General features: G+C 47.4%; 1 protein-coding gene across 1 annotated transcript in view; it reads right to left on the bottom strand.

Annotated features, from left to right (window-relative positions):
- The window catches only part of ABAT (4-aminobutyrate aminotransferase), an 85,048-nt gene that overhangs the window by 13,759 nt on the left and 54,091 nt on the right, over positions 1 to 17,198 (bottom strand). Inside the window, exons 3-7 of the mRNA XM_068525083.1 lie at positions 14,635 to 14,732; positions 12,868 to 12,897; positions 12,133 to 12,250; positions 7,832 to 7,881; positions 619 to 699 (exon numbers count right to left, since the gene is read on the bottom strand). Of these exons, the coding sequence (XP_068381184.1) occupies positions 619 to 699; positions 7,832 to 7,881; positions 12,133 to 12,250; positions 12,868 to 12,897; positions 14,635 to 14,732 (377 nt within the window). The remainder of the gene's footprint in view (positions 1 to 618; positions 700 to 7,831; positions 7,882 to 12,132; positions 12,251 to 12,867; positions 12,898 to 14,634; positions 14,733 to 17,198) is intronic.

The following is a 17,198-nucleotide window of genomic DNA, read 5'->3' as shown; positions in this document are numbered from 1 at the left end:
GGGAGGGAAACGGCTGTGGGCTCCCCAGTCCCCCAGCTGGAGCGGGGCCTCTGCAGGGGCTGCATATTGGGCCCTGGAGGCTGTGGGAGGCTGGGAGGGAAACAGGGATGCAGTTCCGGAAGCAGTCTGACTGGGAGGGTGGACGAGAGGCCCCAAAAGGCCCCAGGCTGGAGGCCAGAGAGGAAAAAAGGCGAAGAAAGGCCCAGACGTCCCTCCTGACGCAACCTCTGCCCGGAGACACCCACATTTTACAGGTGGGAATTTGGGGTTCTGAAGGACTCTAATCCTTGTAGCAACTGAAACCCAAAGGAGGACTGAAGGGCACAGGCAAAGGCCCTGTCGTGGGATCAATACTAACTTCCCCGGGTTCCCTTTTTCCCGCACACAAGGGATCCCAGCTTTTCTTGCAAAGGAAAATTAAAAAGACTCTTCATGAAATAAACAGCATGAAGCGCAAGAAGCGCAAGACTGAAGTAGAAACATCCCATCCTTAATCATTATGGGTCTCAGTCCTTTCCTTCCCTGCTGCTCCAGCCTCCTGGAGATCAGAGCTGCGGGCCAGCGCGGTGAAGGGCAGAGGTGGGTCCTCACGGGGGCAAGCTGTCCCCACAGACTCACTGAGAGCAGGGACTCCCGGAGCTTCTCCACAAAGTTCTCAGGAGGAAGGATTCCGAGGGCAGGTCTGTTGATGAATGTGCTCTGCAAAACAGCCAGGAGACCAGCAGTGACTTCTTCACCTGACCCAGCTCCCACCCACCAGCGATGCTTTTCAGAGCGGATGTGTTCCACGCTGTGGGGAATGATATACTTCCCTGCGTTTTTAGAGAAATCCACTAGGATTGCTCTGGGTTTAAAACAAAGTGTCAATTTCTTGGTTGGGATATTGCACTATCACTAGGTAAGACGCTACCATTGGGGGAAACTGGATGGAAAATACACGGGACCTCTTTGTACTATGTTTTGCACCTCCCTCTGAATCTGTAATCTTAAAAAAAAAAAAAACCCATCAGAATGATTGAAAAACAAAAAATGGAAAATAACAATTACTGGTGAGAATTCTCATTCATGGCTGGTGGGGATGTAACATGGTGCGGCCACTTTGGAAAACAGGTTGGCAGTTTCCTATAAAGTTAAACAGACACACACCCTATGACCCAGCAGTTCACTCTGAGGTATTTACCTAAGAGAAAAATGACAGCATATGTCAGACAAAGATGTGAATGGATATGAAGGTTTGTTGTGGCTTTTATCTTCAGTTGCCAAAAAATGGAAACAGCTCAAATGTCCTTCCACTGGGGAAACGATAAATAGACCGTGGTATATGCACACCATGGAACACTGCTCAGCAGTGAAATGGAACAATCTACCCACACACTTAACAACACAGGAGAATCTCAAAGTCACGATGCCGAGTGAAAGAAGCTGAAGTCAAAGGGTCACCCACTGCGGGGCTCCACTCCTACGACATTCTGGAAAAGGCAGAACTATTGGGACAGAAAACAGCTCATGGCTGTCAGGGGCTGGGGTGCGATCGACTGCCCATGGGCTCAGGGGAATGTTTGGGGAGATGAACGGTTTGCGTCTGGACTTTTTTGGATTGTGGTTAAAAAACAAGTAACATAAAATTTACCATCTTAGTCATTTCTAAGCATATAGTTCTCAGTAATGTTAAGAATATTCATATTGTTATGCAACCAGCATCACCATCCGTCTCCAGAACTCTTTCATCTTACAAAACTGGAGCTCTGCCCCCGCTAAACACTGACTCCCCAATCTCCCCTCCCCCCAGCCCCTGGCCACCAGCATTCTACTTCCTGTCTCTGATTTTGAGGACGCTAACCGCCTCAAATAAGTGGAATCAAACATTATGTGTCCTTTTGCAACGGGCTTATTTCACTTAGCATAACGTCCTCTAGGTTCATCCATGTTACAGCATACGGCAGATTTTCTTTCCTTTTTTTTTTTCTCCTTTCCTTTTTAAGGCTGAATACTCCACTGTATGGATATGCCACATTTCCTGTATCTGTTCATCTGCTGATGGACACTTAGGTTGCTTCCACCTTTGGGCTACTGTGAACAGTATGAACACGGGTGTGCAAATGTCCGGGTTTTGACAGTGGCTGTACAATTATGCATTTTAAAAGTTTTTTAGATTTTTATTTATTTATTTTTTGGCTGCACTGCGTGGCTTGTGGGATCTTAGTTCCCCGAGCAGGGATCAAACCTGTGCCCCCTGCAGTGGAAGCGTGGAGTCCTAACCACTGGACCACCAGGGAATTCCCAGATTATGCATTTGTTGAAACCCACAGAACTGTACCTGCAAAGGATGGATTTGACCGCATGTGAATTACACTTTAATTAAAAAAAAAAAAAAAAAAGGGAAAAAAAAAGAGCTGCATATGAGAAAAGCAGGGTTAGAAAAATTCCTCCCCCCCTGCCCCCCCCGCACCGTTTTGATAGATGTGCGTCCAGAGAAGGATCTCCCTCTCTAAGGAAATCAACAGTGCAAACCGGATGCTAAACAGACACTCGCTTCTGATACCCAGGAAAGGAGGGAGTGTTATTTACAACAAAAAAGAGAACCACTCTAAATGCCAACATTAGGTTAAGTAAACGAAGGCACATTAACTGAAGGTGATGTTGTATCCGGAAAAATGTCGTGTAAAAAGAAGGTTACAATTTTACATTAGGGTTCACTGAGTGTTGTACCTTCCATGGGTTTTGATAAATGTACGATGATGACACGTGTCCACCATTATGGAAAAGACACAAATGGAAATGCAAATGGGGATAAGAATAGAGCGGTCCGGTCCCTCCAGGTCTAGCCAGTGCCCCCTGGAAGGATTGGGAAGAGTCCGGAGGGGTCTGCTCAATGGATAAGCAATGAGGTCATCAGGAAGTGGATCTGGGTAATAGAAAGGGATTGTACTAAATGCAATGCAGCATACTGGATTGGATTCTGGGGACCAAAATAACGGACACTAGTGGAAAAACTGGGGAAATCTTAATAAAGTCTGTAGTAGGTAATGCACCAACGTTAATTTCTTAGTTTTGACAAGGGTACCATAGAGAGGTGAGGTGTTAACATCGGGGGAAACTGGGTAAAAGGTGGATGGGAACTATCTTTACAACTTGTAAATCTGAAATTAGTCAAAAATAAAAACATTGAGTCTGGAATTCCCTGGCGGTCCAGTGGTTAGGACTCGGCGCTTTCACTGCCAAGGGCGCAAGTTCAATCCCTGGTCAGGGAACTAAGATCCAGCAAGCCGAGAGGCACAGCCAAATAAATAAATAAATAATAAAAATAAAAACATCGAATTAAAAAGTATGGAAGGTTTGATTGAGCCTGGGATTTGGGAACTTCTCAGGCACCCCTCTCTTTTGGACTCATTTGTGTAATAAACTCAGTGCAAATCCAAATGGTGGCATCACCCCATCGGAGGAAACCCAAGGATAGGGCGGCCCCAGCACTCATCCTCCTGGTGGCACTGGGATTTGGCATGGCCCACTAGAGTTCGTGGCAGGCTCATACCTCTGTTGCCTCTTCTTCTTTGTGACCAGCCGGGTGGGTCTAGGATAAGCGGTGGAGGGAGTTAACCGTTTTCATTGTAGAGCTGGGGAAACGGAGGCCCAGAGAGGTCAAGCAACCTGCCCCAAGTCACACAGACAGGAAGGGGCAGAACCACGACTCAAACCCAGGTTTGCTGACTTCAGATCCCACCCTCTGCCAGACGCCGCAAGCAGTCTCCACCCGAAAATGTCAGTGCTGGACATGAGTTTACTTGGCACAGTCCGGAGACCTTGGGTGGCCTGTGGGGGCTGCCGAGGGGCCTTTTGTTTTGGCTTCGAGGTATTAATGGGGCGCCAAAGAAATCAAGCATAGCACGAGATCAGGGTGGAGGCGAACTGCCATCACCGGCAGAGGGGGAAGCGGCTCACAGAGGGGATGGCCGGGCCGGCAGCGTGACTGCCTATCTGGGCCCAGGGAAGATGTGGAGGTGGTATTCTTGTTTGGCAAAGCGTGACATTCATGAAGAACAGAAGATACCTGGGACTTTGGGTAGCAGAATCAATTGAGGACAGGTTTCTAGAATCCTCGCCATCAGACCTGCTGTAGCGGGAAGAGAATGAGCTTTGGTTTAAGCGGCTGTGCAACCTGGGGCAAGCCACTTAACCTCTCTGGTCTTTAGAGTCCTCATCTGCAAAAATGAGGATCCCTTCCTGGGTGCTCAGAAGGAGCCAGTGGGAAAACACAACATACAGATGAGGCAGGAGCTCAGTCTTGAAGGACAGAATCACGCAGGTGGAAAGGCCTGGAGGTCACACTGATGTCTTAGCTGACCAGGCCAGCCGCCCTCCAGCCAGCCTAGCCAAGGTGCCACGGATGTTAGTTGGCACTCATCACACATTGCAATGACTGGGCATGTGCAATGCCCAATAATTATTGTATAACCTGTGGGCAATGTAATGAGATGGCCTGGGTGACATAAGAAGTTCTAACTGGAACCCAGATATTGGATCCAGGTGAAACGGCACATGAATAATGGATGATGTGTTTGGGGTACAAAAGGGTTGATAAGCCCTTCTCAGAACTTCAATGACTCGGCAGGAGCCTGCCCAGGACAGGTAAAATACCTTGACCACCACCTGAGAGCATTTCCTGCTAAGAGTTTGGAAGACCCAAGACATCAATCAACGGTCGTCTGGTCTGATGCCCCAGATATACTCTGCTGAGCTTGTGGCGGTCAGCTGTCACTTCGCTAAGGCTGTGCCGGTCACCATGCCCTCTGCAGGACGTCAGCACAGACTGTGATCTAGACCATGATCCAGACTACGGTCTAGATGGTGATCTAGACGGATCTAATCTGTGATCCGGACTGTGGTCTAGACTGTTCTGGACTGTAATCTAGACTATGATCTCGCCATCAAATCCAGCACCAAGGACAGTGCCCAGCACATAGTAGGCACTCCATCCATCAGTAAGCAAACAGATGTCAAGAAATGAGGCTGAAGAAGCAGAAGCCAGATCACAAAGGGCTTTACACTTGAAATGGAGGAGCTGGGATGCATCCTGAAGGCAGTAGGTACCGGGAGAGGGTTCCAGGCACAGCGCAGTTTGGAGGGTGGTTTGGAGGAGGTGAGAATGGACGTGGAGGTGGGAGGGAGTGATGAAGAGGGGCTGTTGAGGAAACTCCAAGTGGAAGTTGGGGGCAGAGCCAGGACAGGCCCCGGAATGGGTGGGGGAAGGGAGGATGGGGGGTGGCATCCAGGTCCAGGTTCCGGGCAGGGATGGGTGGGGGCAGGGCATCCCCCGAAATCAGAATCCCTGGGCCTGGAAGTCACGTGCTGCTGGGCAACTGTGCCTCCGGAGGCAGCTGACACTGCCAATGTGTCTGGTGTGTTTGTTGACACAGTTTTTTAGCACCAACTGCCGAGGCATCTGGGATCTGCAGAATGTTTCGAAACAAAGTGGGGCTCTGAATGTAAACACACGCGTGGAGCCACCAGCGGGCCTCGCCAGACACCCTCCGGAGGACGTGGCTTCTGCTGGAGCAGCCCCTAGACTTGTCAACTAATTGGAGGCGAGAACCACCTCCAGGCCCCTCCCAGGCAGGCACACCCACAGGTAAAGAGGACCCGAGTTCTTTCCTATTATCTTCTGCTGTTCAGATTCAAGGGAAAACGTTTAAGGCTGGGGAGTTGGTTCCTGACATGGTCGGGCTCTCAGTCCCCCTGCTTTTCTTTGATTTCCTTTTAGGAATCACACTCTTTGTCATGTGTGGACACGTATGTCACACCTGAGAATAATGAAAGCCCCAATGGCACGCAATGCCCGGGAGGACGGGGAGCGGCCGGAGCTCTCACACTGCTGGAGGGAGAATTCCCAAGCCCAGTTTGGAAAACTGTCTGGCGGGATCTGCCGAGGCCAACTGTGTGCGCTCACTATGGCCAGAGATGGACTGGCCTTGTATCACGGGACACGTGAATATGTCATCAAAAGACACACTGGAAGGTTCACGGTAGGAAGCGACCCAGATGCTCATCAGCAGTAGGCAGGATGTTAATTGCAGTGTGTTCACACAGTGGAATGATTAAAGCCAGGGGGATGGATCCTCTGCGGCTACCAAGGCTGCATCTTCAGATGGATTTTGAGTGAAATAAGCCAGACGTGATAAAGAGCACACCCGGTACGATTCTACTTATGTGCTGTTAGAAGTAAGGGGAGTGGTCGGCCTAATTTGGTCTGGGGGAATAGGAACTGGGTCAGGGCATGTTGAATTCAGTGGGGGTGAAAAGCATCTTACCCTTGTGATATAGAAAGTACAGACATCTCTATGGCACTTATTATCTACGTATGTACCACATCGTATACGTATATGCCACGTACCATAGGTGTGTTGTAGGCACAATTATGAAGATGCCCCAACCCTCATTCCATCCCCGGGACTGCGAATATATTGGTTTGGCCAAAAAGTTCGTTCAGGTTTTTCCGGAAAAATCTCAACGAACTTTTTGGTCAACCCAGTATTACATGGCAGAGGGGACTTTGCAGATGTAATTAAGCTTCTTATTCAGTTCAGAAAGGAGACTGTTCTGGATTTTCTGGATGAGCTTAGTGCAACCACACAAGCCCTTTGCTAAGGGCAGAGGCAGAGAGAGGGATTGGACCAGCCGTTGCTGGCTTGACGATGGAAGGACCACGTGAAACAAACTCTGCCAACGACCTGCCTGAGCCCCAAAGCGGATCCTCCCCCAGATCTTGCAGCTAAGAGCTGACCTCAGCTTCGTGAGCCCCAAAGCAGAGCACTCAGCTGAGCCGGCCAGAGACTCCGGACCCACAAGATCTGTGAAACCATAAATGGGTGTTGTTTTAAACCCCTAGGCTGGCGATAGTTTGTGATGGCAGCAACAAGAAACTAATACAGGATGGTATTAAAATTTCATGGTGGGGAGAACAATTAGGAAAGTAATGTCTAAAAAGGCTCCTTAAGGGAGTGAAAATTGAAAAAAGAAAGTTGAGAAACACTGGGTTACAAGGGAAAATTCATTCAGCAGTACACTCAGCATGTATGCATGTCTCCGTGTGTGTGTTACAGCCAGTGTCATCAATCATCAACGGCGCCCACAACAGAGGAGAATCTGGCTCCAAATGTTAACAGTGCCGAGGATAAGAAACTGTGTGTCACCTGCCCCCTGCCTGCCACTCCAGTCATACTTGGATCCTTCCTGGCCCTCTCTGCTCAGGCTGCGCTGTCCTCTTTTGTTCCTGAAGCTCTCTGCACCTCTCCCTCCCACCCTCCTCTCCCTACAGGGACCACTCTTCCCTGACCCCTGGCCCCTCCATCCCCAAAAAGCCCAGCTCCCGTGGGTTTTATTCCCAGCACCTCCTCTGGCTGTGTGACCTTGAACAAATACTTAACCTCTCTGTGCCTCAGTTCCCTCCTCTGTAAAACAGGGATAACAACAGTAGCTGCCTCATAGACTTGGCAATATTCAATCTGTGAAGTGCCAGCCACAGTGTTTACACATATTATGCTTGTAACTATTGTTCATTATTATCATTGTCACTGTTTTATGCCCACATAGCACTGACTGCCTCGGTCTGTAGCACTTAGTATGTTTGCAATTCTCTACTTATGTGTGTGGCTAACTGGCTGCCTCCATGGGAGCAGGGCGTTGTGTTTTTGCTCACCCAAGGCATTCCAAGAGCTTAGCGCATAGTATGTGCTCAATAAGTACTTAAGGGATGACTGAATGGATGGACTATTTCCAAAGGCTGCCCCAGTGATCCTCTGAATCTCTGTGAACACTGCATAACCCGGGGACTCACCACATTTTGAGGCTGTTGGATGAGTTTCATGAGAGCAGGATGGTTGTAACCTGGGGAGAGGAAGATATGGTCAGAGACCAGCATCGGATCTGGGGGTCCCATGCCCCTCCCCCCATTGCCTGCCCCCTCCCTTCCCTTCCAACCCTGCAACTCTCTTTACACACAAAGGCCCATTCCTGGGACCCAGCCCAGATTCCCCTGACTCAGAATCACTCAGGGTGAGGCCCCCAAATCTTCCATTAGTTCTCTGGGTGACTCTGATGTTCAGGTGGGAGACACACTGGACTAGACAGACAGTGAATGAAGGTTACAGCTAACTCGGGACCAGGGTTGGGAGGCTTCCCCAGGCCTGCGTGACGAATTGCAAACGTGGTCCTTGCCTTCCCCGCCGGTGTCCACCGCTTGAGTCAAATCTCAACAGGCATTCGGTCAGGGACTGGGGGAGGGAAGGATGCTGCCTGCACACATTTGCTCATGTCCGGCCTGGGCCTAACACCCGCGACAAGGCCGAGGATGCCCTTTGATTCCGCAAAATTGCTCTTCTACGAATTTATCCTACACGTGAATAAAAACCCATGTAGGGACTTCCCTGGGGGTCCAGTGGTTAAGACTCTGTGCTTCCGCTGCAGGGGATGTGGTTTTGATCCCTGGCCAAGGAACTCAGACCCTACATGCCGCAGGTGGCGTGGCAAAAAAAGACAAAAACCAAAAAACCTGTGTACACCTATCTTCATGGTGACTCGCCAACATCTGCAGGCTTGAAAGCAACCTAACGTCCATCAACAACAGGTCAGTTGTTGCCAGGATTAGCAATAATGAACACAAAGTCTCTTGCACATAGTAGATGCTTGATAAAATGGGAGATTTTTATCATAGAGGAGGGAAGAGTAAGACAGGCCCACACAGCACTGGAGCCAGATGTCCTGGGCTCTGCAGAGCCTTGACTGCCATTTACTGAGCATCTACTGTGTGCAGGGGGCTTTCTGTTCTTTATTGCTAATCCTGGCAACAACTTCCGCAGGAAGGCCAAGTTTGTAGGAGGCACAGAAGTCAGGAGACCAGATGTAAGACCCTCAAAGGCAGACGCCAAGTGTTCAGCCCGATAGATATTGGTTGAAAGATGGAACAATGTGAAGATACAGTGACACAGGCTAGAACTCAAAACTGTTACAGATGAGAAAAGACTAATCAGTGACTCTTGGAGCAGGAAGCAGACTTTGGAGAAAAACCCCCAGTCTTCAAGTATCACATTTTTTTTTTTTTTATCACACATACCTTGCACCTATTTTCTTTAAACCGATTAACTTTTTAATTTAAAGAGATTTACTTCGGGATCTCCCTCGTGGCCTAATGGTTAGGATTCCAGGGTTTTGCTTCCATGGCTCGGTTGGATCCCTGGTCGGGGAACTGAGATCCCCGCAAGCTTTGCAGAGAAGCCAAAAAAAAAAAAAGATTTACTTTTGAATGGGGACACTTTCTATCACTAGGGTGAGAAAGCTGCCCAAGGCTCTGAACCTGGGGCCTGATCTCCTCCATAACAAGAGATTAACAAGTGTAGATTCAGGCGTTAAAGACCCAGCATCACCCAGGGGAGACTCTCTCCTGATGGAATCAAAGAGTGAACAGATTTGAAAAGCCTTGTGGTTTCACTCTGCCAGATGCAGGGAGCGTGGATTGGGGCAGTGATGTGGGGACCAAGGGAGAGAGTAATCAACATTCTTCCTCTGCCTCTCCACTCCACCCCTCCCCGCCCCACTCCCAGCTGTGCTGGGACCAAGGCTGGGGAGTGCTCAGTACTCAAGGAAGGAACACTCTGTGGGGCTTTTCCAACTGACCTTTGGCTAGAGGTCTTCCAGCTCTGACTCTTTATCACGCTGCCTGGATGTTTATGACTTTCCTGCCTCTGTAGATAAGGCAGTTTCAGGGAATCAAATTAAGCCACAGATGCAGCATTTCCTATTGGCTTCAGAAGGAGAGATGAAAGCAGAGCCGGCCCTCTGATCAGGAAATCCTATGCCTGGGCTCTTGATGCCATGGGCCCCCACACTGCAGGGCAGGGGCGGCTGTCTGGGAGGCTGCTATTACAGAAGTCAGCTTGAGAGGCAGAGTCATTGGTTCAAATCCTGGGCCCCCTGGACAGCTGGGGGAACCTGCAACCCCTTGAAACCTGGCTCCCTATCAATAAACTGGAAGTGATAGTAAAAGACCCGACGGTATAGGACGGTCTAAAGGATTACATGAGATAACATGGAAGGCACTATTCCAGACAGACAGTAATTTCTCAATAATTATTAGTTTAAAAAAAATCATCTCAATGACTACAGATGTGGGAAAAAAGGTGGCCAGAGAGAGAATTTTTTAGAACTTCTGGTCTTTTAACAGCCACTGCCAGCCTGACCCTCACCCCTCATAGAGATGCTGGCTGGCTGGGCATTGAAGCAGAAGGAGCCCCAGGTGGTGGTGTGAAGGATGCCGAGCTTAGCCGGGAAGAGACTGGCCCACAGTCCCAGGAAAACTCAAGATCTTATCCCGTTCACTCCAACAGGATATGGAGAGAGGGTTTTGTAAATCTTAGGCTCCAAATTGCCTTCAGAGGCCAAGGCATCTCTGAATGATGAACTTCCTCCAAACAATGAGTCAGCTGCCAACTGTTGAATCTCATCTTTTTTTTTTTTTTTTTTAATTTGGCCTCACTGTGCAGCTTGCAGGATCTTAGTTCCCCAAGCAGAATCGAACCTGGGCCTCCACAGTGAAAGCGCTGAGTCCTAACAACTGGACCGCCAGGGAATTCCCCAAATCTCATTTTTTTAAAAAATGTTTATTGGAGTATAGCTTTTTTTTTTTTTGGTATGATTCTTTTTATTTTTATTTTTTATTTTCTGGCCGCACTGCACGGCACATGGGATCTTAGTTCCCCAAACAGGGATCGAACCCGCGCCCCTGCAGTGGAAGCGTGGACTCTGAACCATTGGACTGCCAGGGAAGTCCCCTATGTGAGTAGAGTTGATTTACAATGTTGTGTTAGTTTCAGGTGTCCAGCAAAGTGAATCAGTTATACATACACATATATCCATTCCCCTTTTTTTTTTTAGATTCTTTTCCCATAGAATCTCATCTTAATGGGAAATAAATAGGTTCGAGGGACTGGGCAGGGGGAAAGCAGAAGAAGCATGGAGACCTAAAGGGGGGTCTCAGGGGAAAGACCTCAGGCGGCTGAGTGCAGGGGCCTGGAGGGGGGTGGGGAGCTGCTGATGGGGAGTCCAGGGTGTTCTGGCATCGTCCACTAAGGGACAGGCTTCATCTGACGCTCAGCCTACAAACCAGTGGATGCCATGGGTAATCCATCGACCCAAGAAACATCGGCCATCCAAGCTACAAACAGCAGCCACCTGCATGTGCCAATCAGCCCTGTCTGCCCCGTCTGCCATGCCCTCCTGCAGGAGCACAGCCTTGCTCTGGATGGCCAGGAGGTGAGCCTGGTGAGGCAGAGGCCACTGGCGCCCCTCCAGGTCACCTTTCCTGGGCAAGCCACCCCTCTCCCAGCTGCTCTGTGTGTGTGTGTTGGCGGGGGGTCAGTGCTGCTAATGGCTCCAGCGGCCTCCTTCTCTGGAAAATTGCCCCTGGTGAATGGAAGCCGCTTCGCCTGAGAGATGACACAAGTCCTTCCCTCTGGCAGCTGATGGCAAGGATCGCCCGAGAGATGACACAAGTCCTTCCCTCTGGCAGCTGATGGGCAAGGACCGACTGGCCCAGGGGTACCAAAAGGCCAGCCTCTTTGCCTTGGCCTGGGACGGACTCTGGGGTGCAATGCACGCTTCAGAGCCCCCCGTGGAATCAGGCTGTGGCTGGTCTCTGGCTGAGACCTCATCCTTCTTAATTTCCCCCTGCCCTCTGCTCTCTCCCTCCCTGCCCTTTCTCCCAAGAGCTCTCCCTCAGTTAACCGCTTGCACCAAATCCCTGCCTCAGGATCTTCTTCCAGGAATCCTAAGACTGCTGACATTGGACATGGGTTCACATTCTACCTATGCTTCCTCTCCAAGCTTTGCTCATCTACCTACAAAATGGGCATATTTACCCAGATCCATACTTGTAGGGTTTTGGGGAGGAGTAAATGAGAAAAGACATGTAAAGTTCCTAGTAATATACGCTCTACGAATGACTTGTTCCTTTTCTCTGCCCTTGAGGGAAGTGTCTGGCTGCACACAAGGATGTACATCTTGGAAGGAGCGGCTGAAGTCTGGAGAGCCACAACTAACACAGAGACAGAGGCTACATTCAGGGACTGATTTTCCAGCTCTTACCTATGGGGACAGAGGAGATCTGGGAATAAAGATCCAACATCCGGTTGCCATCCACGTCCACCAGGTAATTGCCTCGGCTCTCTTCGTAATTGCAGAAAAAGTGCACAGCTTCTGCATTCTTGGGGAAAGGAGAGACTGAATCAGGCTCACTGCAATTCCTTAGATCCTCAGTCTTTCAGGATTAAGCTTGAATTGATGAAGTAAGCCATGTCCTGCCCATTTATGGACACATGGATGGGATGGTATCTGTGGGTGCTGGCAGTGTTGGATTTTTTGCCCTGATGGTAATTACATGGGCACAATTACATGCCACAACTACTGAAGCCCGTGCGCCCAGAGCCCATGCTCTGCAACAAGAGAAGCCACTGCAACGAGAAGCCTGCATACGGCAAAGACACATAGCCCCTGCTCGCTGCAACTAAAGCCCGTGCACAGCAACGAAGACCCAATGCATCCATAAATAAATAAATAAATAAATAAATAAATAAATAAATAAAATTTAAAAAAAAAAGAAAGAAAGAAGTTTGGGAAGTTCACCAAAATGTGGAAATTACACAACACATAAATAACCAATGAGTCAGAGAAGAAATCACAAGGGAAATTAGAAAAAAATGTTTAGATCAAAAGTCAGCTGCATGTTTTAAAAAAAGAGCCAGCACAGATTAAGTGTTTGTGTCCTTTGGCTAAATTGTAACAAAGAAGCAATGGAAGGATTGTTATTTCATCCCTGCTCACCTGAATTACATTCAGCTGTTTCATTAACTCCTGCAGGAGAGAAGAGAAAAGCATTATAGCAAGGACACATGCTTGCCAGAGCAGCTTAAAATCTTTCATGTTTTCCCAATATTATAAATATTTTAAAATTGCTTAATAGAATTAGTTGGCAGGAAACAATTCCTGCCAGTTAAATTACCAGTACAACAGACAGGCTGGAGGTTTAGACACTTCAAAGATAACAGTCAAATAAACTATTTAACAAAAAAAATTAAGCTGAAGATATTTACCTAATGTCCAGAAAAGCATGGGCTCTCTTTTTATTTAGGGGTAAAAAAAGGCTTTAACACCCCATTAGGAAAATAAAATTAACTGAAAATAGAAATTTGCACATCAAAGAACTATTTATAATTATAATCTGAACACCCCACTTGTACAATTCCACATAGAAACTGGGAATTACAAACTAGTGGTTTTACTATTACAAGGATTTCTTCCTTAAAAACAAGTCAACATAAAGTAAACTTTAGCAATTAGTGTCATAAAACTATGTATTTCCACGTAAAAATACAAAATAATATTCATGACAAGAATATGAAATTTATTCCAAGTATTTTACTATTATTAAATTAAAATCCACCCCTCCCCAATAGAAATATGCATGAAAAAAGTCTTCTTTTGTCAGCAAAAGACTATGCAAAATAACTACAATCATTTATATCAGTACAAAGATTTCTGAATTTATTAAATAGTTTCAATGACAAAAGAGACAGCTTTTGACTTAAAAAAAAAGGCACTGTGGATAAAATCTGCAAAATATGCAAAGAAAATAAATTTGTATTAAAAAGGTTTACACTGTTATTTTTTAGGTGCAAACATTAGAAACAGTATTGCACATTACAACACAGAATCAAGGTTAACCAGCCTTCCAAAGTGTGTTGTATCCAGGTTTTGTAGCTTCTTTGAGGAGAAGCTGCAACACCCCTCACTCATCTGTGTTTCTTCCATCTCACAGGCTAACATCAATTCCAGGGATTCAGAGCTACCCAATGTCTCTCATACATCCTGTACTGTCACCCTGAGGGCTTCTCCATTCCCCTTGCCTAGAACAGAATGCACTCCTTCATCCAATTCCTCCTTGTGGCCCTTTAAGATCAAGCTCAGGGGGGCATGTGCTATACATGTCCTGTGCCATATCACATCGTCATGTTCCTTCACTGTTGTTGGAATGCTCTGCCCCAGCCCCTGACTCTGGACTCAAAGCAAGCCATGTAACTTGCTTTGGCCAACAGAATGAAGTGGAAATGATGGTGGGCCAGTGTGGAGCCTAGCTCAAGAGACCTATAGCAAGCTCTCCTCTTCCATCACTGTGAGAGCAAGCTCAGCCTGGCTGGCTGGAGCATAAGAGGTGCACAAAGCAGAGCCAAGTCACCACAGTGACCCAAGACAAGCCTAGCCAATCACCCCTCAGGCATGTAGATGAGCCCAAGAGAGCTGCCTACCCAACTGCCAGTTAACCCTGGATGCATGAGCAACTTGTATGCTGCTGAGGTTTTGTGATTGTTTGTTACACAGCATTATTGTGGCAATAGACAACTGATACATCTCCTCTGAGAAGACTTCTTTGGCTTCTTATGAAGGAATGGCTCGGTTTAAGGTTCTGGATCTCTAATGGTGAACTCTCTGAAAGCAGCTAAGGATATGGGGCCCTCAGCTTGGCTGTGTTGTTGCCCCATGGACACTTTTTGCTCTTTTCTGAAACACACCATTCAGCTGTGCTCAACTCACCAGAGATCTAGGCCCTGGGACTTCCGTCTTCATCAAAGGCCCATCATAATCAAATTCAATGTCGACTTTGGCTGCGGCCTGACTGATGTGTCTGGATCCTGCGGTAAACAAAGATGGTGAGAACCCCTGGGGACAGCAGATGTGAGACTCCTGCCCTTATAACACCCGATGTCCCTAACAGAGGCAGTGCCAGGACCTCAGCTGCATCCCCGCCAGACTGCCCCAGAAGTCTGAGTGTGGCCACATGGGCACCACAGGAACCCTGAGGACTTAAAGAAATGGGAAAGCCCGGAGCCAGTGAAGCTGTAAGCAAGCAGCATGCTCACGTCCTGCTGGCGTGAAGATAAGCTGATGCCGGCTTCCTATTCCTTTCGAGTGAGCAATCTCAGTTTTTAGGATTCATCCCAAGAAAATAACGGGACAAGTGCACAAAGATATCGGTTAAAAATATTGGGACTTCCCTGGCGGTCCAGTGGTTAATACTCCATGCTTCCACTGCAGGGGGCATGGGTTTGATCCCTGGTCGAGGAACTAAGATCCCACATACAGCACAGGGAGGCCAAAAGAAAAAAGAAAAAAACCAAAAACACACAAAAAATATTTGTCATAGTATTGTTTCTGACAACAACAAAGAGGAAACAACCTAAATGTCCAACAATGGAGAGTCGCTGAATAGAATATGCCATATTCTACCATTTCACAGACAGCGGAATACTGGGAATATTATGTATCCATAATAAAAATTATCCAAATTTTGTAAAAAATTTAATCTATATCCATATGTATATATAGACCTGAGTTTCTCAGCCTCGGGCCCATTGACGTTGTGGGCTGTGTCATTCTCTGCTGTGGGAGCTGCCCCGGGCGCTGTAGGGTGTATCGCGGCATCCCTGGCCTCCACCCACTAGATGCCAGTAGCACCCACCTGGGAGCTGTGCCCCTAGTTGCATCAATCAAAAATCATCCAGGAGAGAATAATCAAATGTCTAAATTCAGGTGGTCCTCACTTACAGATTTTTTTGGTTAAAAAATATTTAGGGCACAAGTCATTTGCTTGAAACTGATTTCACATTTTTTGCATAGTAATAAACTTGTAGAGGGTTAAATAAACTTGAGTTCCCAGGCTAACCTCACAGGGCTTTTTAGCTCAGCATCTTGCTGAAATGAAGGGTAGTTTCAATCCCAAGTCTCACTGACCCCTAAGCAAAAGACCGCTGTGCGGAATCCAAGTGTGTAATGATTTATAATCAGTAACCCCTAGAAATCCTTTGAATGTCCCTGTTCATCTTTTATCTTCCTGGCACATATTTGGTGGTTGGAAAATGCGAGTTCCTCTTACATGGGTTGCCATACTTGCATCAAACTAGGGAATCTCTAGATGTTTCATATAAATCATATGTGATCTTATTTTATCTTTCCACAACCCTGAGGGGTAGGTTGTTATTGTTTGCATTACATAGGAAAGGAAACTAACAGTAAAACATGCTAGCATCTCTCTCTGTTTTCTCTCTCTCTCTGTGTCTCACACACACACACACACACACACACACACAACTTGCCAAACTATAAAAAGCCATATTAGAAAACATATTTAAATTCATTCTTAATTTTTCATAATTGCTTTGAATATCAAAGAAGGTTTCTGAATTAATTATGCAATAAAGTGTAGCCCTTTGAACGTAAAATCCAGTTAAAATCCAACACTACCCTTATTTTGAGGCATGAAGGTACCAGCTTTTATTATCTTTTGTTTGATCTTACAATGAAAGGGGAATTCCCATTTATTCCATTAGCAGAGAGTTAAAGGTCATGGAACACACTGATGACTTTTAAGAAAACTGTAAACTCTTTCTCTCTTCCAGAGCTCAGGGTTACTGGTCAAGACTGAGTCCAACTAGACCTGCATTCAACAGGGATGCCTATTTGGATAAAAAGAGCTCTTAACCAGTGCTGGTCTTGCTTTGTCTCCAGCAAAGGGGGAAAGTGAAAAATTTGTAAGTAGTAAATTGTCCTCTCATGAGGATACACAAGTCCTCCCTTCCTTTCTCCAGAAAATGTCTTGACATCGCATTGTAGGAATCAGACTTCTTGGGGGTTGGAAAGCGGGAATACCAGGAATGGAGGGAGTTAGCAGTGGGACCTGCAGCTGAAAGGATCCTGACGACAGGGAGCGTGCGGGGTCATGTGGAGTCACGGTTATGAGGATGCCAAGGCCATGAGTAAACAGGACTGGGAGGTGGGGTCGGGGTAGGAGCTAGGAGAGGCAGTGGATAGAGGGGGAGGATCCTTCCACTGGGAGCAGAGATCAATGGGGCATGAGGTGGGGAGGCCATGGCCAGGTGCAAGGCAGATGGGTCTGGGTCAAGAACTGCACTGGTTCCTACCATGTACCAAGTCTTTGTGGGTGTGGATGGAAGAGGGCCAAAACTTCTGGGCAGAAATCCTGAAAATCAGAGTCTGGTGAGGTTTTTGGCAACTGTGTTATCGGAAAAAGGAAGATGGGGAAGCTAACACAGATTCAGTCCCTGCTTTGTGCTAGGCAGGCCCTACCTAGGCAAATGCTC

This window comes from Eschrichtius robustus, chromosome 16 (assembly GCF_028021215.1).
Source record: "Eschrichtius robustus isolate mEscRob2 chromosome 16, mEscRob2.pri, whole genome shotgun sequence".
Classification (NCBI taxonomy): domain Eukaryota; kingdom Metazoa; phylum Chordata; class Mammalia; order Artiodactyla; family Eschrichtiidae; genus Eschrichtius; species Eschrichtius robustus.
The sequence above is the reverse complement of the archived record's forward strand: the minus strand, read 5'-3'. Positions and strand labels throughout refer to the sequence as shown.